General features: G+C 47.4%; 1 protein-coding gene across 1 annotated transcript; it reads right to left on the reverse strand.

The window, feature by feature from the left end:
* Positions 1–240: 240 nt before the first annotated feature.
* prr12b (proline rich 12b) lies at positions 241–15754 on the reverse strand. The gene is made up of 16 exons (XM_061302363.1): positions 15020–15754; positions 13059–13210; positions 12708–12869; positions 8174–12522; positions 7868–8074; positions 6986–7060; positions 5688–6453; positions 4329–4957; positions 4135–4251; positions 3836–3969; positions 2495–3156; positions 2311–2430; positions 2156–2253; positions 1945–2076; positions 1576–1671; positions 241–966 (listed from the first exon to the last, which is right to left on the reverse strand). The coding sequence occupies exons 1-16, from the start codon at positions 15100–15102 to the stop codon at positions 832–834; spliced, it is 7917 nt and encodes a 2638-aa protein (XP_061158347.1). The 5' UTR covers positions 15103–15754; the 3' UTR covers positions 241–831.
* Between the last annotated feature and the right edge of the window lie 4199 nt (positions 15755–19953).

Here is a 19953-nt window from a genome sequence, read left to right on the forward strand (position 1 = left end):
AACCATTATTACCTGTCATTCGAAGTGTTTTATTTACGTTTGTCAAATACAGGAATTTCATGTACAGAAGAAGTTGGAAGCGGAGAATGAAGAAGCTGTACACTATTTACACATCATAACAATATGCTCTGCAAGAATCCGAGAGGTCAAATGATGGCAAATATCAATCAACAACAAACAGATAAAAAGGACGCACATTAACAACGGACATTTAGGCGTTTGGATCGTTTCATGTCGCACTTCCTTGACGGAAGTAGATTTTTTTTTTACTGGAATAAAACCTCTTTGTGGTTGTCTTTTGAAGAACAAACACACACCCAAAAAAAAAGAGAATAGAAGTTATTTGAAATACGTTACCCCTGAATCTCAACCGCTTTCAGACAGAGGCAGGTAGGAACAAGGAGACTATTACATAGTCACTTTGTTTTATCTGTGTAGGTCTGAGAGAAAGAAGAAAGCACTACAGGTGGGCCATTTTTTTTCTTTTTCTATACCCATTTAAAACATATCCCCCAAATTATTTACAACCATCAAACCCTTGAGGATGATCTTTTCTTTTTTTGAAAAATGTCATTGTATAAATGATACAAAGCATGGTTATCAATAGCAACTACTGTGTTTTTATCTTTTGTTTGGCCTTCATTCATTTCCATGCGGCTTAGTGGCTGACCGAATTCTCGCCAAACATCCTTCAAAAAATTCTTTTTTTTTTTTTCTTTCTTGAAATAATCCTCTTTGAATGAAACCTTCTTCAAATATATCAACAGGGGCTTTCTTCTGCTGTCCAGAGTTCTGTCTGGACATGTTGCAGGTCCATACACACGTTGTTATTCAGGCTTTGCCACTGAGGCTGAGCAACTCCACGAAGGAATTAAAAAGCCTCTCAAGCCAGCTCTGGTTGGCCATGCACTGCTGCACCACCTCCTCCTGGCCCGGGTCGTCCGCAGCCTGCTCGATGCTGTCCGTCTGAGCACAAAAGGTATTTTCAACATATGATTTGCTCTCATTCCATCTGTCTATCAAAGCGTTTTCATTTTTGTTTTGCAGCCCACAGGACGTGTTTTTCAAAATGATAGTGCATTTGCAAAGTGCAATGTGTTTGTTTTGGAGTAATGGCTTCTTTCTGGCATCGTGGCACAATACTCTGTAGATAATGACATACTCTTAGCATGCGCACAAAAGCCTTTCGCTTTTGGTTTGGAGTTGATACGCACATCTCGAACCAAAGCACGTTCGTATCTGGGAAACAGACATTTTTCTCCTTCTTGAGAAAATAACAATTGATTTGGACGCAGACTTCACGCTAAATTGTGACTCTGTTTGTACGGTAACAAGGTTTCGGTTTAAACTTGTGCAAAAGGGCAACTGGAGTAATTTTCGGACTATAAGTCGCACTGGAGTATAAATTGCACCAGCCATAAAATGCCCCAAAAAGTGAAAAAAAAACATATATATGTATATAAGTCGCTCCTGAGTATAAGTCGCCCCCCCACCCAAACTATGAAAAACAAACGCGACTTATAGTCCGAAAATTACGGTAGCTCTTTGTATTTGAGCACAAAACAGCAGTCTTACCTCCTTCTTGCAATGGAGAAAGGTGTGATACTTGTAGTGGTGAAGGGAATGATACAGACTGTAGATACGGCATGTTTCCATGGAGAGCTTCAAATCCTGAAAAGGAATTGAAGAAAAAAAAAAAGGGGGATTTTTTTTTTTCAAGAATTTTAGGCAAAGTCAAATTGCGACTTGAGATTGGTCGTGTAGAAAGTAACACAAAAATGGTCGAATACAATGTGAATAAACAAATTGACATCATTTAACACAATACGCTTTCTGCCTCTTTATCCTCAATGTACACACACACCAAAAAAAATCCAAGAATCCTTCCCTGAACATATAAGATGATGTTGTCATGGCAACAGCAGCAGCAGCGGCAGCACTTACTTGTTGCTTAGGATTGCTCCTCTTGCAACGGTTGAGAGTTTTGCGGTTGTAACCCTCGCCACCAAGTCGAACTTTGACACTTCCAGATTCCAGCGGGTCTGCTGTCATTTTAGGAAAGAGATGAAGAGCCTCCTAGTGAGCAAGGGAGACAAACAAAGCAGGAAAGAAATGTCACTTCAATTTCAAGCACCTCCTGCTGTTTCCGCCTTACCTGGTGCTGAGCACTCATGGTGACTCTCCTCAACAATCTTTTTTTCTGCTCATTCAGCAGACTGTCAATCTTCCTCATGGGTGGTAAGTATAACTCATCTAAGGAACAAAAGATATTTTATAAACCTGGATCAATCGGAGTATGTCAGTTCTCACCGTCGGTGTCCTCCAGGGCTTGGATCATGTCGGGATCCAGCGCCGTGCTGACCAACATCTCCACGTAGCTCCGAAACATCTCTCTCATGGCCCGGCTATTTAGTCCAACGCGCAGAGGACCTGAAAACACAAAGAACTCTGGCTGAGCTCACTGACATGGTGATGTTTCCCCGCTGATACCGACCTTCGTCTTCACTGGGGAGAGACGAATCCGATTCGGAGGAGGAGGATGGCAACTCCTTCATCCACTTCTTCCTCTTCTTGGGAGGAGCCTCCGTCTTGTCCAGTGTGCTCTTGCCTCTGGCGTGGCGCACCATCTTCTTGTCAACTCCTCTGTTTTCCTCCTTGACGCACTGAACTTGACCTCTCCTGACCTCCCTGGCCGCTATGCCTCTGGCCAAGTCCTTTTCTGTCTCTTTGTGTCTGTCCTTTTGGGCAAGTCTCTCTTTGGCTTGAAGGCGCTCCTTCCCCTGTTGGTCCTTTTCCTCTTGTCGCTTCCTGTCCTGTTCCTCCCTCTCTCTGAGTTCCCTGCTCCACTTTTCTCTCTCTTTGTGCTCCCGCTGGGGTTCTGTGGTCTCCTTGTCCTGTTCTTCTCTCTGCTCACTCTGCCGTTTGAGGGGCGCTGCTGCTTTGTCTTGTTCTTTCGCCCGATGGTCGTCTTCATTTTGCTCACTCTCCTTTTCCTGCCTGTGCCTTTCTCTCTTCTCCCTCTCCAACCTTTCCTTGCGCTCTCGTTCCTTTTGCTCTTTCTTGTCCTTCAGCTCCTTGTCTTTGGGTCTCTCCTTGTCCCTGTCGTCTCTCTCCACTCGCGGTGGGGTGGGGAGTTGTTTCGGGAGCGTTTGCCGCCTGTTTGGAAGAAAAGAACGAGACCGTTGGTAGCATTGTCTTCTGTGGTGGGGCTCACAATCTTGGAACATATTCATAGGTTGACCACCCATTTTTCGTATTTATTTATCTATCTATCTATCTATCTATCTATTTATTTATTTATTTATTTATTTATTTATTTATTTATTTATTCATCTATTCATCCATCCATCTATTCATCCATCCATCTATTCATCCATCCATCTATTCATCCATTCATCCATTCATCCATTCATCCATTCATCCATTCATCCATTCATCCATTCATCCATTCATCCATTCATCCATTCATCCATTCATCCATTCATCCATTCATCCATTCATTTATTTATTTATTTATTTATTTATTTATTTATTCATTTATTCATTTATTCATTCATTCATTCATTCATTCATTCATTCATTCATTCATTCATTCATTTATTTATTTATTTATTTATTTATTTATTTATTTATTTATTTATTTATTTATTTATTTATTTATTTATTCATTTTTAATTCATTTAGGTGGCACAATTTTTAGCGCAAAGAAGAGTACCGCATTATCAAACATGCATTTGGTTTGAGTCAACCTTTATTGATCAAGCTAAAAACCAGATTCTCCACTTGGATTCTTTTCTACGATATACAGACGTATAAAACGGAGCGCCTGACTTACCTCAAAGTCAGACCGGTTCTGTGCCACGGCTTTCTGGAACATACTCGGACATAGTCTTTCTTGTTGACGTTCTCCAGGAACTTCACGTACAAACGCTGGTATCGCATTTTAGCGTCACCAAAATAACCCAGATACTGTGGGAAGAGACAGAAGAAGAAGAAAGAAAGGGCCATTACCTTTCTCGCCTTTAAAAGATTTTTAAATGGAAAATCATTGACAGGTATCACATGAGCATGGATTTGTTTGGTGTGCTTTTTCCTTCAAGTCTCTTTGGGGCGCAGCACCATCCAATAACTCACATTACTGGTTGCGCAGAACTGCCTTTGACCATCCTTGATCTCCGGGCTGAATTTTTGGAGCAAGGCTTTCTGCACTCTCCAGATCGGCGGCGGCTCCCGACCCGTCTGCAAAGCCATCTGATGACGCAAACAAACCACGTGTGCTATTTACGGCTGGTTATCAATCGTTCCCCGTGAACCGAGGAGGAACTCACCTTGAGCGTCCCGATGTCCTCTGTTCGGATAACAAACTCATCCCGTTCGCGGAAGATCCCCTCGCCTCCGCTCTCACTGTCCTCCGCCTCGCTTTCCCCTGCGATGGCAGCGTCGGCCTGTTTCTTGGCCAGGTGCAGGGCGGTGAGTCGCTGGGATGCCGGGGCTTCTTCTGGGGTGGGTGGGGACGGAGGTGGCGATGAAGAAACGGATGGTGAAGAAGACGAAGAAGAGGAGGAGGAGGAGGGAGGAGAAGCCTGCCCAGCTTCGGGTTCTTGGTCGTGGTCAGAGCACGATGGGGGAGGTGTGGTGGACGGAGGGGCGATGGAGTGACTCTGAGGAAGGTTGGAGAGAGGCGGCGATGGGAAGGCGGGAGGGGAGGTGGAGGGGGGTGGCGAGGTGCCCGCAGTTGGAGCTGCTTGGTAGGAAACCTGCTGCTGCTGCTGCTGTTTACAGGGAGGAGAAGAAGCATCCACCTCTTCATCCTGCTGGATCGGCGCCGGGGACTTTGCGGAGACAGACAGACGTGCGGGAGGGAGCGGCGAGGGTGAAGAGTAGGTGGGTGGTGAAGGAGAAACAGAGGCTGATGCTGACAGTGGAGCCGGAGCCAGCGACGGGCCTGATGAGGAATCTGGAACACAGGAAAGAGGAAGAGGAGGAGGAGGAGGGGGGGGATCAGCTTCACCTTCAGCTAGAGAATGCGGAATGGAAGGCACGCCACCGACCCATCTGGTGGGTTTTACTCAGTTGGGCTGGACTATCAATTATTTGAGGAGTAAATCCGCATATTATTGATGCTCATTAAAATTCATTGGAAAAAAAGAAACCCAAAAGAGCCATATTAAATATTAAATTCTCCATAAAAAAGGGGGGGGGAGATAAAAATTGGGATGTGGAATTGGTAGGGGGGGGGGATAAGATATATTAATCTAAAAATGAAAAAAGAAATGATATGATTATGAAAAAAGACTTTTAAGTTGGCAGTAAAAATGACTTGCTATTGTAAATAAGTGAATCCCTTGAACCCAATTTCCAACTCCCTTTGTACAACAGCGCGGACACATGGTCAGTAGCAAGTGACTTGGCAGATGATCTTAATGGTCTGCTTCTGAGGGTTGTCCTCATCAGTTTTTGGCAAAGCTGACAAAGCATTTCCAACCCTGGTGAATGTTCCGCCACCTGCTAAGCCCAAATGCTTTGAGAGCAGATGACCATGTCATTTTTGAACAAAGACAAACCAATTACGCTCCAAATGAGATTTAGTCCTACAAGCGAGTCCAGAATCATCTAAGGATTGACATTTGAAGACATTTTCTTTCTGTTAAACATCCATGAGGAGAAAGTCAAAACGACGGTATTACCTTCAACTTTGGAAGCCTCTGACCTCTGTCTTTCAGAAGCTCTGTCGTCTTTCTTCAGCTCTTCCAGAGCTTCCTCGGTGGTTGTTTCCCCTCCTCCCCCTTCTTCGTCCTCCCTGTGTTCTCCCGTTGTCTCACTTTGGCTCTCCTCTTCCTCTTCTCTGTTGGGCTGCGAGGAGACGAAACGGTTCTCCTCCGGAGCGTGAAGTTGATTGTACGTGAGCATTCCCACTTCACCGTTAGCCATAGCGGTGACCAGGGGAGGAACGGCGGGAGGCAAGGGGCTGAGCGCGGGCTCCTGCGGGGTTGGGGGAGATGTAGTCGAAGGTACTTTCACCATCGCAGAGGCCATAGCGGCAGCCAGAGAGTGAGGAGTGTCGTAAAGGGCGGAGATGGCGGACGAGATGCTTTTCTGCAAGTCTTGGTTTTTACTGACCGAGTCTTCTTCGTCAGAGGAGAACGACGGCAGGGCCTCCAGGTTCTCTTTCAGTTCGTCATCCAGAGGTTTACAAGGACTGGGGCAACTACCGAGAGCTAAGTCCACCCCCTGGCCTCCCCGGGTCTCCTCGCCGAAGGGCTGCTGCGGCGATAGTGGCGGGGTGGGAGTTATGGGTCTGATCCCACCTTTCAGAGAGGAACACGTGTCCATGCTTTCCTCTTCACACCTGTCATCTACCAGTTGGAGGCCTGGCTGTTTTTTGCCCGTCTTCAAGAAGTCCAAAAAGGATGACATGAAGCCAGGTTTAAAGTCGAATGCTTTCTCGTCCACCTGGAAATAAGAAGGGAGATGGAATGACTGCAAGAGCAAGAATAGTGGATCTTTTATGAGAAGTCATTATTAACAATGCTCATCATTGCTACTGTTTCAAATATTTCCATAAACATATTTTAACTGCCTCAATTTTATCCTTCAAATGTAAATGAAATCAAGGAAGAACATTCAGTTTGTTGCCTTATCGGTAGTAAGGCTTGAGAGACAGCAGGTGGCAGCACGGAGGAAAGAAAAGACAGTAACCATGGCAACGGCTGCCCTGGTAACAGTGATCTCTCTCCTCTCTTTTGTCAGTCAGAGAGAACTGGCTGTCAGTCAGCTCAAACCTTCCTTTTCCCCCCAAATCCGGTGATCAGAAAAGAGCACAGAATGTTCCCCATTTGCACATCTTCTTCCTTTTCCAATGGAAAGTCATCGATGGCACAATTTCCCAAGTGAAAACGTGAAAAAGTGAAAACACGCAATGCAATGCATGCTGTTTTCAAAGCTTGACCTAATCATTTGCGTGTCTTCATGCAATGCAACTTACAGAATTGGAGAGTTTCTGCATAGCTCCCCAGGCTTCGGGGTTCAACGGATCTTCCATTTCTTTCTTCCACCTAATCTGTGTGGAGAAATAAGAAGAAAAAATGTCAAAATATGTGGATCAACTACAATCACTCGATGCTTCACTAGTCCATTGTTAAGGTTGTGCTCTATCATTCTAAAATTGCAGGACTGCAGATTTGGGGTGGAGGGGAGGGACCCTCCAAAGCAGCACCTTTGCAAAAAAAAAAAAAAATCAGCAGTATAACCATGGTTACCAAGTCGTCACAATGAGAGCATATCTCCAAATACAATCACATAAACTGTAAAGGAGTTGGACAGAAGGTGCTTTCTTGCAGCCAAAATATACATCACACATTTAATGTTCAAACTGTAAAAGAGATAAATCCCTATTTAAATCACAATGCCCCAGACCAGAATAGCGAGACATTTTTTCATCAGACTATTTTATTTCTCAAATTAAATTACATAACGTGACCGCTAACTATTTTATAGCGTATAAAAAAAGGGCCTATCATTTATTCCATCGTGAATGAAATAGGAAATTCATGCTTTTTAGTACGCATCAAATATTTCTGATTCTCAGGTCTTCATTTTTAATAGAAAAAAAAAAAGAATCACTGTTTAGCCACTTTTCTTTCCAAACCATAGCCTGCTTTTCTTTTTTTTTTTTTTTTGTCATTTTGCCACTCCTCTGTGAAAAAGCCGCCTGATTCGCCCTCAAGCTGTTGTGAATAATTTGACAGAGGAGATGAGAAAGTCTCAGCTTTGGTCACACATTGCACACAGCCAGTCCAAAACCCGTATTGTCGTCATTCACATGATCTTTTCAGACACTGCATTGAATTGGCGTTGATGTAGATACCTCTCCAGAATTCTCATGATGCATCTTGTCCCGCGTCTGATTTCTTTCATTTCTGCTGTTGTCCATATTGGCACTGGGTCCAGGACTGGGGCCCAGTGATGGGGCTGACCCCATGGATCCGTCAGACAGAGCTGGATCGGTGCTGGACAGTGAATCGGTCCTCAGCAACGATTGCGACGGGGGCATGGCGGAACCCAGGAGAGCGACCTGGAAGACACATCCCCGATAGAACTTCAAGTCAGAAAAGGATTTGGTCTCATTTGGCACGTCACGGTTCCTAAAATCCAAATATGATTTTCACAATACCTTGACAGGGCTGCCTGGATCTTGTTGCAGCTGTTGGGCCGGTTGCTGCATCTGTTGTTGGAAATTGTGTTGCTGTTGTTGGTGATGTATCGGGTGGTGGGAGGGGGGCACGTGATGATGCAAAAGATGTTGCGATATATGAAGGTGGTGGTCCAGCTGTTGTCCGTGTGGATGCTGTTGGAGATGCTGCGCGTGGCTGAAGTGCTGCTGCTGCTGCTGCTGCTGCTGCTGCTGCTGCTGCGGTTGTTGATGCTGATACGGGAGGTTGCGTCCTTTATTCATATCTTGATGGATTTCCACGTGTCCTTCCTCCCTCCTACCTCGACCTCTCCCCCTCCCGCGACCCCGTCGACTTTCTCCAGCCGCTGATCCCATCAGGCCTCGGCAGTAAGAAGGCTCCGGAAGAGGGCGTATTCGTGGTCTTCCTCTAGGGCGAGGAGGGCCTTCACGTTTGGGTTTGGTGGGTTTCCTCCCTCTTTTCTTTGGGCCGTCCTGGGGGAGGAGTGCTTGAGAATGCCCGAGGGAAGAATAAGTGGACGGGTGGCAGAAGTCCATGTCAGCCATCAGGGGACTGAGCCCGCCGACTCCGGGTGTACCGCTAGACTTTCGACAACTAGAAACCAAGTCAGGGAGAAGATCGGGAAGGCGTCGACTGTTTAGACGTATATCGGCCGGACCGTCGGCTTTATCTTCATCGTCTTCAAATTCGTACTCTTGCGCGTAATTTTTCTTGGTGAGAGTTTGGGGCTCGCGCCGCTGTTTCAGCAAATGAAAGGAGCTGCTGGTTTTGAGCATTTTCTTGGGTCGGGATGAGCAAAAAATGGCCGAGGTCAGACCAGGATTGCTCGAAGCGCCGACGACTTCCACAGATCCGCTCATTTTATCTTGAGCGGATGGATTCAATCCCAACGCAGGGGTCTGCGTCTGTATAAGGCCCAGTTGATCGGTATTCACAGTTGAGGGCAGATCGTGGGTCTTCATCGAGTCAAGGTCTAAATTCAGATTTGTATTTCCAGATCCGGAGAGAGCGTGACAATATTGTCCGTAGCCTTGATCTCCGTGATGACCGACCAGACCGTAACGTTGTCCACCATCTCCTGTTTTAAGGACATCCATGCCCTCCTGCCCACGAGCTTGGGTAACGTCCTCTTGAGAAGTCTGTCCCGTCACTGAATTTCCAGCGCAACTGGACTTATAGTTTGCTGAGCAAAACATCTCATCCATTCCTGGAAAGAAAGTCCTGTCTTCATCATTTAAGAGCGAGTCCGAAAAGCAGATTGACGTTAAAGACGTAAACTGCTCCTGTTGCTGATTTGGATTCAGTCTTGTTTTTCCACCAGGGCTAACGGTGTCATACTGATGTTGCTTCAGCGGCTCCATCTGGGTGTGCGACAGATGGTTGTCCGGCTCTCTGGGTTGGGACTGTTGGAGTTGTTGAGGGGTTCCTACGTTTGCTGCCATCCGATGTGCCTGCGGATGAGCTAAATGGGAAAGTTGATGGTGACTGTGCGCTTGGTGTTGATGCTGTGCGTGGCTCTGAGATGGGTTGACATGGTGGAAATGGGAGGTGGCGGGTAACCCCATGTCTGGTTCCGACAGGAAGCCATGAAGCTCCGTTGGTTGAGGATGGTGGTGGGATGACAGACTGTGCTGTTGTCTATGTCTTTCCCCAGCAACAACGTCACCTTCTGCACCAATCCTGATGCCGTGTCTATCTAACGACAGAGAGCCTCCTCCACCATCTCTGCTCCTTGACTGCGAAAGACGCTGGTCCATCATATCTAACGTGGAGTTCTGGTTGATTCGGCTTTGCTCTCTCGCTGCTCCCAGGCTATAGCGTGTATCCAAAGTCTGATTCTGTAGCTGGAGTTGCAACTGCGAGGACTGATTCTGCGTATGGGAATCCACCCCTGCCAGCCCTGCTCCACGAGATGATCCCATCATCTCTTGCTGGCTCAAGGCATGTTGCTGCTGTGCTTGCTGGGGGTCCATTTTAGTCCGCGACATGACAGAATGCAGCATCTGAGCTTGCTGAGGACAATCCGGCGGCGAGTTCATCATCTGGTGCGAAGCCTGGTTTTGTCGCACGTCTGTTGTATTGCACAAGTAGGAACTATCCGTCCCATCGGAAGCCTTTTTTAACTCCATGTGAGGATGCGAGTGAGGATGATTTTGCTGAGACTGAGAGAGCTGTTGTTGGCTTTGAGAATGGGGTGACAGGTGGGAGATATGGTGGGAATGCGGGTGCTGCGTGTAGGGGTCCCCTCTTGCGTAATGACCAACAGAACCCAGGGAGTCGTGTTCTGATTGATGCGAGTGGTTCGTATGGGAAAGAGAGTCCGTGACCCCTTCGGAAGCGGATTTCGGGATGGGTAAGTCAGACTTGGTCTGTTGTTGCTTCTTCTGTGATATTTCCAGTTGACTACTCAACCCACTCGTTACTTCACCGATAGATGTTTCGGGCTCCGGAGTGCCAGCGCTATTCGTACGAATGACACTGTGAAGGTGGTAACGCTCCTCGGAGATCTTGTTCATGTCATAAGTCACTCCCTTAGCGTCTGCGTCTTCGGATAATGGGAGTTGGGATCTGTGCAGAGACGGTTGATGATGCTGTGCGGAATGAGAAGTTGAACTTTGTGTGTGGAGTAATTGCTGGATGAGGAAATCGTCATCTTCCTCCTCTTGGGAGCGCTCGCCTCCAAGGATGTTGCTCTGTGCTTTTGGTTTGGGCGGAGTCGAGTGGTAGGGCTGTTGGTGTGTTTCGTTCATGTGATGGGACGATGCCATGAATGCGGGGGAGAGCATGGAGGGGAGGTATTTGCTGGCTCCTGAACTTCCAGGGGATTGTGCGGGTCGTGCAGAAGCAGGAGAGTGCAACCCGGGGTGGGGCACAGTAGAACCGATAGAAGGTGCGGGACTGGACTCATTCAAGTGGTACGAGTTGCCGCCTCCACTGGCAGCACTGGCGCTTCCGGAACCTGCAGATCCAAGTCCAGTATCAAGTGAGGAAATTCCAGACGCCCCACTTCCTGTTGATCCCGCAGCATTTCCATACCCTACAGAAGGACTTTCTGCTCTTCTGTGAGAAGCTGAACTAAAGCTCGAGTCCCCAAAGACAATTTCTGCTGAGAATGAGCGCCCGCCTGAGCCTAAATCAGTGTAAGCCTTCCCTCCATTCCCTCCTGCTCCAGAATTGATGTCTCTCGGATTCGGGGAACCAAAGCTAGCGCAAGACTGAGACATGTGAGTCGATGCTGGCTGGTTAGGAGAGTATGACTGGGCTTGTGGCTGGGGAGGGGTCTGGCCCGGTAGACTTGTGCTCGATTTAGACCCTGGTGGAGAACCGTAAGCTGAGAGGCGGGCTTTGGGAGCTGACTGGGCTGATGACACCACCGGCAAAGGAGGCGGTACCGGTACCGGTTGAGGTGGGGGCTGCTGACGAGAGGGGGCGGACAAGGTGCCGGTGCTTGTTTTGGGGTTTGAAGATGCTGAAGAGGAGCTGGACGAAGCCGTCGGCGGGGTCTGTGAGGTTCGCGACGAGGATGATGTTGAATTTGATGAGGAGTTGCCACTTGTGGAGCTCTTGTTTTCTTTCGAGCCAGATAAGGAGGAGGAGGCCAAGCTGGAGGAAGAAGAGGTGTAGGGTGTTTGAATATTGGGTTGATACCGTTGTGACTCGGACTGTAATGAGGGTTTGGGATCTGATGGTGGACTGTGCTCCTCTAAGGAACTACAGGACATACCGGGATGACGGTGTTGGCTGGGCATTTGCTGAAAGCCCATTGACCCGCCGCAACTGAGATATTGCTGGAGTGGGAGTGGAGTGGAATGAACCGGGGAGGAACGTTGGTAATGTTTTATAACGGTATCTTGACGGGGAATTGCCCTCTCGTGTGGAGGGGTTGTGGGTATCAGGGCTGGGGTAGAGGAAAACATGGAGGCATTATAGAGCTGAGAGGACTGGTTGTGAAGTTGGGACGACAGTAGGTTAAACTGGGGAGGGGGCAGGTGGCAACTGGAGGAGTTGGGCGGGGCATGGTTTTGCGCCATTGGCGCTAGCTCCTGCGAGCTCCGGTAGGCGCTACTCTGGGAAGACAGCAGGCGATCAAATCCCAAGCTGGACTGGGAGGAGGTTTTAATGTGAAGCAGGGGATCGTGAGGGGACAACAAACCATTGGAACTTGGACTAAAGGTGGGGGTGTCCTGGAGGGATAATGAAGGAGTGAAGGAGCGTCCAGAAAAAGAGCCAGGATGCTGGTATGCGGAAAGGGCTGATGAGGAGGGGAAGGAGCCGGAACCCGGAAGAGCTCCTGAAATAAAGAGCTCTGTTGGGGCCGGTGTGTGCATTGCTAAAGGACACAAATGGACATTCAATGGATATGGTCAGTTTTTACGAGTCACTACATTGGGGAAAGTTCAAATGGGGTCATTTTAACGATTGACGATTCATCTTTTGAAAGGATTATTTACAATCCTGCAGGATTTCACTTGTGTTTCCATGAAACTAGGATTCCCCTAACATGCTGACACTTACCAGTCTGCCAAGAGGGAGTGCGGAATTGCGTGAGGAGGGAAGAAGCAGAGGGTGGGGGCTGTGGACCACGGGAATCTAAAGCTGAAATCAGATTCATGACGGATGGATCGGGACCCGAGGGGCCCGAGTGGTGGAGACTGGCGTCAAACAGACCGGAAAGGCCTGGCAGGCAACAAAGCGCACATGTCATGTTTTCAATTTGATCAAACATTTCATATTTTAAGTCAGATATTAATATACATAAGAGGGGGAGGGGGGCAATTCAAAACTGTAATCACCACATGCCACTGTCTTTCCAAAAGTGGCTGGATCTTTATTGTCAAAACTTTTTTTTTAAATCTTTTTCCTTACCCAATGTGCGTCCACCCCAGGCCCCACCCTGTCTGGAGCCTCCCGGGTGGTGATTGGTTGCATAACTCTGGAGGGGGTGTGGGGTACCATAGGCTTGCCGGTGGAGCAGCTCGGAGTCGGGGTGTGATGAGCCGGCACTCCCGTACATGAGGCTGAAAACGTCATCAACGTTAAGTTCTTTTAGAAAATACATGGGAGGGGAAAAGTAATGTAATAATAATTCAACTCCACCATACCTGTGCAATGTTGACACACTATCATTGTTTTATTCATTCATTTTCTTAACTACTTGTCCTCATTTGGGCGGTTGGCCAGGTAATCATCCTACTCATGCTAAATCTATAATAACTCAACCGATGTTTCCCCAAATATTGAGTCAGGGAGCATATTTAACATTACAAAAAACACCTTTTAACACAACACCAAGCAAAAACATCACAAAAAAGTAGTTTAGTTTAGCTGGAGTATTTCATTATTCGACCAGTATGAATCACTGGCATGGGTAGATGAAAACACATTACTGCACATAGTTATAATTTCACACTTGATGAGTCATCGAGCATGGCAATTGCAGAAATTATTTTTTAAAATTGATTTAAAAAAAATAGCTATGAATTTCTCATAATGTATGTAATACCATATTTGTTTGATTGTATTATATTATTAATTTGGTGTGCTGGATGCTGATATCTCAAAATATGATCTTATTTTTTGCAATAATGGCAGGGAAGTTGCATTTAATTCTTTCACCCATTTCTTGCTTTTAGCTCTCATATTGCCAGTGCATCACAGACATGCATAAATATGGAATGCTCATGCACGCAGCATTTTTCCACAGACAGCTCGCCAAAGAATCTGACGGAGGAGCGATGGCTGGTCATGGTTGGAGGTTGTCAAGGCGACCGCTAACGTGAAGCAGCGAAGCTAACAGCAGCTAGACTCAATTCAGTGAGGCTTCCAGGCCGCGCGTGCGCGCGCGCGCGCGCACTTCATTCCAGCACACTGGCTGCATTGGCGTGGAAAGAAAATCGACTCAATGAATCATTTATTGGCGGGAGAAGTAAGTTGGGCTGGGTGCAACTGTAGTTCACTGCTGAATGGTGTCAACGTCAAACGACTCTTTGCTAGATCTTTAGCCCGATCGCTAACCGGGGGGGCTCCGGTCTCGGATCCGAGCAAGCGGTGGAAGAATGCGTGGAGGCTGTCAGCGTGCTGCTGCATTGGCACACGCTCACGAACATGTGTGCACAATCAGCCAAGTAAGCCACCGAGGGGAGGACAACTTGCCGGGCGACGAAACGCAACTTTGCGGAAGGAAGACATTGCATGTAATTAGCTGACGCTTAATCCGGCGACAGAACGAGGGCACGTTCGTCAGTCACGTGACACGATTGCAAAGCATTGTTTACGAATCGGGGAAACGTCACATTTCACACTGGAGGAGGTGTTTTGGCATTTGAAAACAATGCCGTCAATTTGGCTGAGCCGTTTGCACTTGTCTGTTGAATATGTGCAAATAGTTGTCCAGACGAGAGAGAGCAGCAATGAAGCGTGCTCGTGCCCCCCCCCACCCCACCACGGAGCTTCAAGTGTCTCCTCTCCTGTCCTGTCACGCGTGTGTTGTCTTAAGGCAGACAAAGCTGCAGCGGTGATGGATAACAATGCAGCCCCCGCGTATGGAGCCAGATGTCATCTGTCATTCTTCCACATGTCTCCATTGGAATATATGAAGCCCCCCCTTTTTTTTTTTTTTTTTTTTACACCCCCGCCGGCCCCTCAACCCGATTCCCCGTACTGTCACTATTAACCTTCCATCGCATTTTAGAGACGCCCCCACCCCCTACCCCAGTTTGATGACAATACGCCTGACTGTACCTGAGCTGCGAGCACCGTGCATTGAGCCCGCCTGGCTGAATGCAGGGGTCCCCCCCCCCCCACGCCCCCCAAATCACCTCGCTTACCTTGCTTTGGCCGATCTGTCGTAACTCCATCCCGTCCCAGAGCCGAGATCTCCGAAGCCGGCTGCAGGATAATTCCTCTCCATGAAAAATTTAAAAAAAAAAAAAAAAAAGGGATGCTGCCTGGATGAAGATGGGCAGCAGATAGTACGAGTGGGGTGGGGGGGTAGGGGGGAGAGAGAGAGAGAGAAAGAGAGAGAGACAGGGGAGGGGAGGAATGTCCTCTCTTCCTTCTCTTTGCGCTCGCTTCTGTTTATTTCTCTGCTTGACGAGCCTGTAGACTGGGAGGAATGGAGGGAGGAGGAGGAGAAGGAGCGAGTGGAGGAGGAGGCGGAGGAGGAGGGGGTCACAGCAGCCAGGAGTACCTCCTCCCCATACTGTCTATTGTCTCCCGCGCTCAGCTCCACGTTCCTCAGCAGCTCCAATACGCAAGCCCACCACACCAAAGCTATTTTGGCCCCTTTTCTTCACAAGACGCCATTTTTAAGACGATTCTTCTCTTCCGTCCCCCTCCTCCAGTTCTCTCTCTCTCTCTCTCTCACACGCACATTAATTTGTTACGCACGGCAGCGCTCTCGGTAGTATTGTGGGGGCCCTTGAGGAAGAAATTGGCTGTGCTGAACAAGCTCGGCTTTTTTTATGGTCACTCGTCTGCCGTTTTAACGACAACCACATGCTGGAACGTGCAAAAGAATGGCGCGTTGACATCTTCCCGCCAGCACGTGCACGCGCGTGTACTTGTCTGTACTAGCCAGACAAGTTGGCTACTGTCGCGTTTCGGGCGTAAGGATTCAACCAACACTTTGTAGAGCAACTAGACGGTCTTTATTTGCGTCTCATATCTTCTAAACTCGCAGCCATTCCACATCACCGGAACACCCCCAACCCCCACTTCCTGTTTGGCCCTTCAGAATAAAACAGCAGTACAAACACTTAACACCACATCCCCCTTTCTTTGCAAACATGAAGACGTACTAATTTTGCATGAAGGAAAAACTTTTTCTTTTCTTATAACACCACTCTTAAACATTTCCTTTTTCTTTTCATACATACATGCTTATAAATCCAGTTTTTGTGGCCTTGTGACAACACGGCCAAACCTTGTTCTGACAGGACTTGTTGCCTTTGGAGTTTGGACAGGGGACTCACTTATGTTTGGTGTTGGTAAGGTATCCTCTGTTGGACTGATAGGTGTACTTGGGATTGCCATCTTTGGTGTAGTTTCCGGCATTGGCAGTAGATGATGTCTATTTCTCCTGATGGCTCCGGAAGGACCTTCAACCAGGTAAGAGCGGGGTGCTGAGTGAGAAGAAATGACAGTCCCTTCACTCTTAGTGTCCGTGATCCATACCGGTTGTCCTGGTGACAGTTGAGGAAGATCTCTCACACGATGTCGCCTGTTGTACCCCTCACTGTATTTCAACTTCATCTCTCCTTCCCTTGACGCCACAAAGCCCTTGTTCGGTAGACTGGGAACAAGTAACGAAGGGAGCTGGGGCACTGGAGTGCGAAGTCTTCTTCCCATTAGAAGTTGAGCTGGGCTATATCCATTAGCCAAAGGGGTCGCTCTGTAAGCTAAAAGTGCAAGATACGGGTCTTTTGCCTTCTTGAGTAGTCCCTTTACCGTTTGGACATGACGCTCAGCTTCCCCATTGCTTTGTGCAAACCTTGGACTGCTGGTCACATGTCTGAAACCGTAGGCTGCAGCAAAATCTTTGAACTGTTGGCTAGAGAACTGAGGTCCGTTGTCACTGTAGAAGAATTCCGGAATACCATGTCTGGAAAAAATTGACTTTAGGTGTACTATAACGTCTTCTGATCTAGTGGGTGTCAGTTTAGCTATCTCCACGAATCTGGAATAGTAGTCCACCAGAAGTACGTAGTTGCTGTTGTTGAGTGTAAAAAGATCTGCACCTACTTTTTGCCATGGTCTCTCTGGAAGCTCGCTGGGCATTAAAGGCTCCACTGGATTGACACGTTCTTTAATGCACGTGGTGCAGTTTTTCACAAGCTCATTTATTTGGCTACTCAAACCAGGCCACCACACTGCCTCTTTCGCTCTCTGTCTGCATCTTGACATGCCCTGATGTCCCTCATGGAGAGCTACCAGGACTTTGTCGCGCATAGTGGTAGGAATAACAAGTCTGGTGCCTTTCAATAACAGTTCGTCATGGACTGTTAATGTGTCTCTGTGTGGCCAATAAGCTTTGATTGGACCTATGAGACGGCTGTAGTCTGGCCAGCCTCTCTGGCAAAATGACATGAGTTCCGAACATACACTGTCATTTTTTTGCTCTTCTTTTAATTGTGTGATATATGTCGAGCTAGCAGGTAGGTTTTTGACTATTTCGTTCACATAGATGTTTGTATCATTTAGTAGTTCCTCCGTAGCTTTAGAGTCTGTCTCTTGATTGACAGGTGCGCGTGACAGTGTATCCGCAGTGAGAAGTGCTTTTCCTGGGGTGTGTGAGATAGAGTAACTGTACCTCATGAGCCGTAGTCTGAACCGTTGAATCCTGGGTGGAAGTTCTGTTAGTGCTTGTTGTCCCAACAGGCTGACAAGTGGCTTGTGGTCAGTCTCTAGGGAAAAATGTCTCCCGATGAGAAAGTCTTTGAATCTTTCGCATCCCCACGTTAATCCAAGCGCTTCTTTTTCCACCTGTGCATATCTCTGCTCAGTCTCTGTTAAGGAACGTGAAGCATATGCTACTGGTCTCCACTCCTCACTCTCCTTCTGGAATAGGACTGCTCCAAGTCCATAAGACGAGGCATCTGCCGACATTTTCAAGTCCTTGTTTGGGTCATAGAGCGTGAGAACGGGAGTGGATGCCAGCTCGTTTTTCAACTGATCAAAAGCGTTCTGCTGCGCATGGCTCCAAACCCACTGGTTTTTCTTTGACAGCAGGTCTCTCAGGGGCTTGTCTTTTTCAGCCAGACCAGAGATAAACTTTCCTAACTGGTTAACCATTCCAAGAAAGCTGCGCACTTCACTGACATTTGACGGCTCCTTCATTGCTATCACAGCTCTTATTTTGTCCGGGTCTGGTCTGACTCCCTCAGCAGACAAAATGTGTCCCAGGAACTTCACCTGTTGCGTGCTCAGTTCACACTTGTCCATGTTTAGCGTGACACCGGCCGCTTGAAGTTTGTTTAGCACTGTGTGAAGTCTGGCGTTGTGTTCTGGTTGGTCCTTCCCCCAGATGAGGATGTCATCCATGTGACAAACCACGCCAGGCAGCCCATTGAGAATCATTGACATTCTCCGCTGAAAATGTTCCGGGGCTGAGGCAATCCCAAACGGAAGTCTGTTAAAATGGAAGCGTCCGAATGGGGTAATGAATGTTGTGTAGTGTGCTGACTCTGGTGCCAATGGAACCTGCCAGAAGCCTCTGTTTGCATCGAGCTTGCTGAAGACTTTTGCTCCAGTCAGGGATCCAAGTGTCTGTTCAACTGAAGGCAGGATGTACTTTTCTCTGCACACTGCTTCGTTGAGGTGGGTGAGATCGACACATATGCGCACTGAGTCACTCTTAGTAGGCACTGGGACCATACCTGAGCACCATTCAGTTGGCTCTTCAACTCTGCTGATCACCCCTATTGACTCCATTCTTTCCAGTTCCTCTTTAACTTTTCCCAACAAAGGAATGGGAACGCGTCTTGGTGTGGAAAGGGAAAAAGGCACAGCATCAGGTTTCAACTTTATAGTATAAGGTTGCTGCATTAAACCCAACCCTTGACATAACTTAGGGTAGTTCTCATTCAACATTTTAATGTCTATGCTATCTGCTCTAGACACAAGGTTTAGTTTGACACTTGCTGGCCTACTTAACAGCGCCATGTGTAAGTCTCTGATAACATACACATTTTCCTGAATCTTTTGTTCACCTTTACACAGTGTTTCTTTGCACATACCTAAAACATTGAGTGGAGTGCCACCTGGTCCAATCAATGGTCTATCTGGTTTACACAGCTCTGTTTCATTTTGGTTTATACAAAAGTACATCTGGGCTGGGATAACAGAAACATCAGCTCCAGTGTCTATTTTAAACCTGACTTTGTGGTTTCTGATGGTTATGTCTGCATACCAAGGATCTGAACCTGCATGTACTGAACCAAGGAATATAGGTGTCTCGTTACATTTCTCTGTTTCAATCATATGTACATTTTTAACAGATTTGCATACTTTACTGTAATGTCCTCTTTTACCGCATGTATGACAGGTTACATCTTTCGCTGGGCACTGTCCTTTGCCATGTGCTGGGCTTCTACCACATCTGTAGCACTGACTCTCATTTGGTGATTTAGCCATTTTGTGTTTTGGTAGACTTGGGGCTTTGTACGTAGAATGCTTTTCTCTCTTGTATTTCACTGACACTGCATCTAGGTCCGCTTTCTTTTCCCCTCTTATATCGGTTTGCTGCCTCTTGATGACTTCTGACTGCCGGGCTTGGTTCACGGCTTTTTCCAGCGTCAAATCTTTGTCCATTTGGAGTCTCTCAGCTAAACTGGTGTCTCTCAGTCCCACGACGAGACGATCTCTTATTAACTCATCGTGCAAGGCTCCGTAGTTACAGTTTTCGGCCAACGCGTACAGGGCAGTGACAAATGAGTCTACAGTCTCATTAACTTGCTGTACTCTTTGGTTAAATCTAGCCCTCTCGTAAATTATGTTTTTTCTGGGCACAAAATATATGTCTAAAGTGTCTCTTACTGCTTGGTACTGATGCCTCTGCGCGTCCGATAAAGCTTGACCTCGAAGTATGTCGTCTGCTTCGTCCCCCATGCAGTAGATGAGCGTGTTCACTTGATTAGCTTCCGAACTCAGGTGCAGGTTGCTAGCAAGTCGGAATCTTTCAAACCTCCGTATCCACTTCTCCCATTGCTGTGGCCTTGAAAAATCAAATGCTTCAGGAGGCTGAATGGTGAATGTGGCATTC

This window comes from Syngnathus typhle, linkage group LG17 (assembly GCF_033458585.1).
Source record: "Syngnathus typhle isolate RoL2023-S1 ecotype Sweden linkage group LG17, RoL_Styp_1.0, whole genome shotgun sequence".
NCBI classification, from domain to species: domain Eukaryota; kingdom Metazoa; phylum Chordata; class Actinopteri; order Syngnathiformes; family Syngnathidae; genus Syngnathus; species Syngnathus typhle.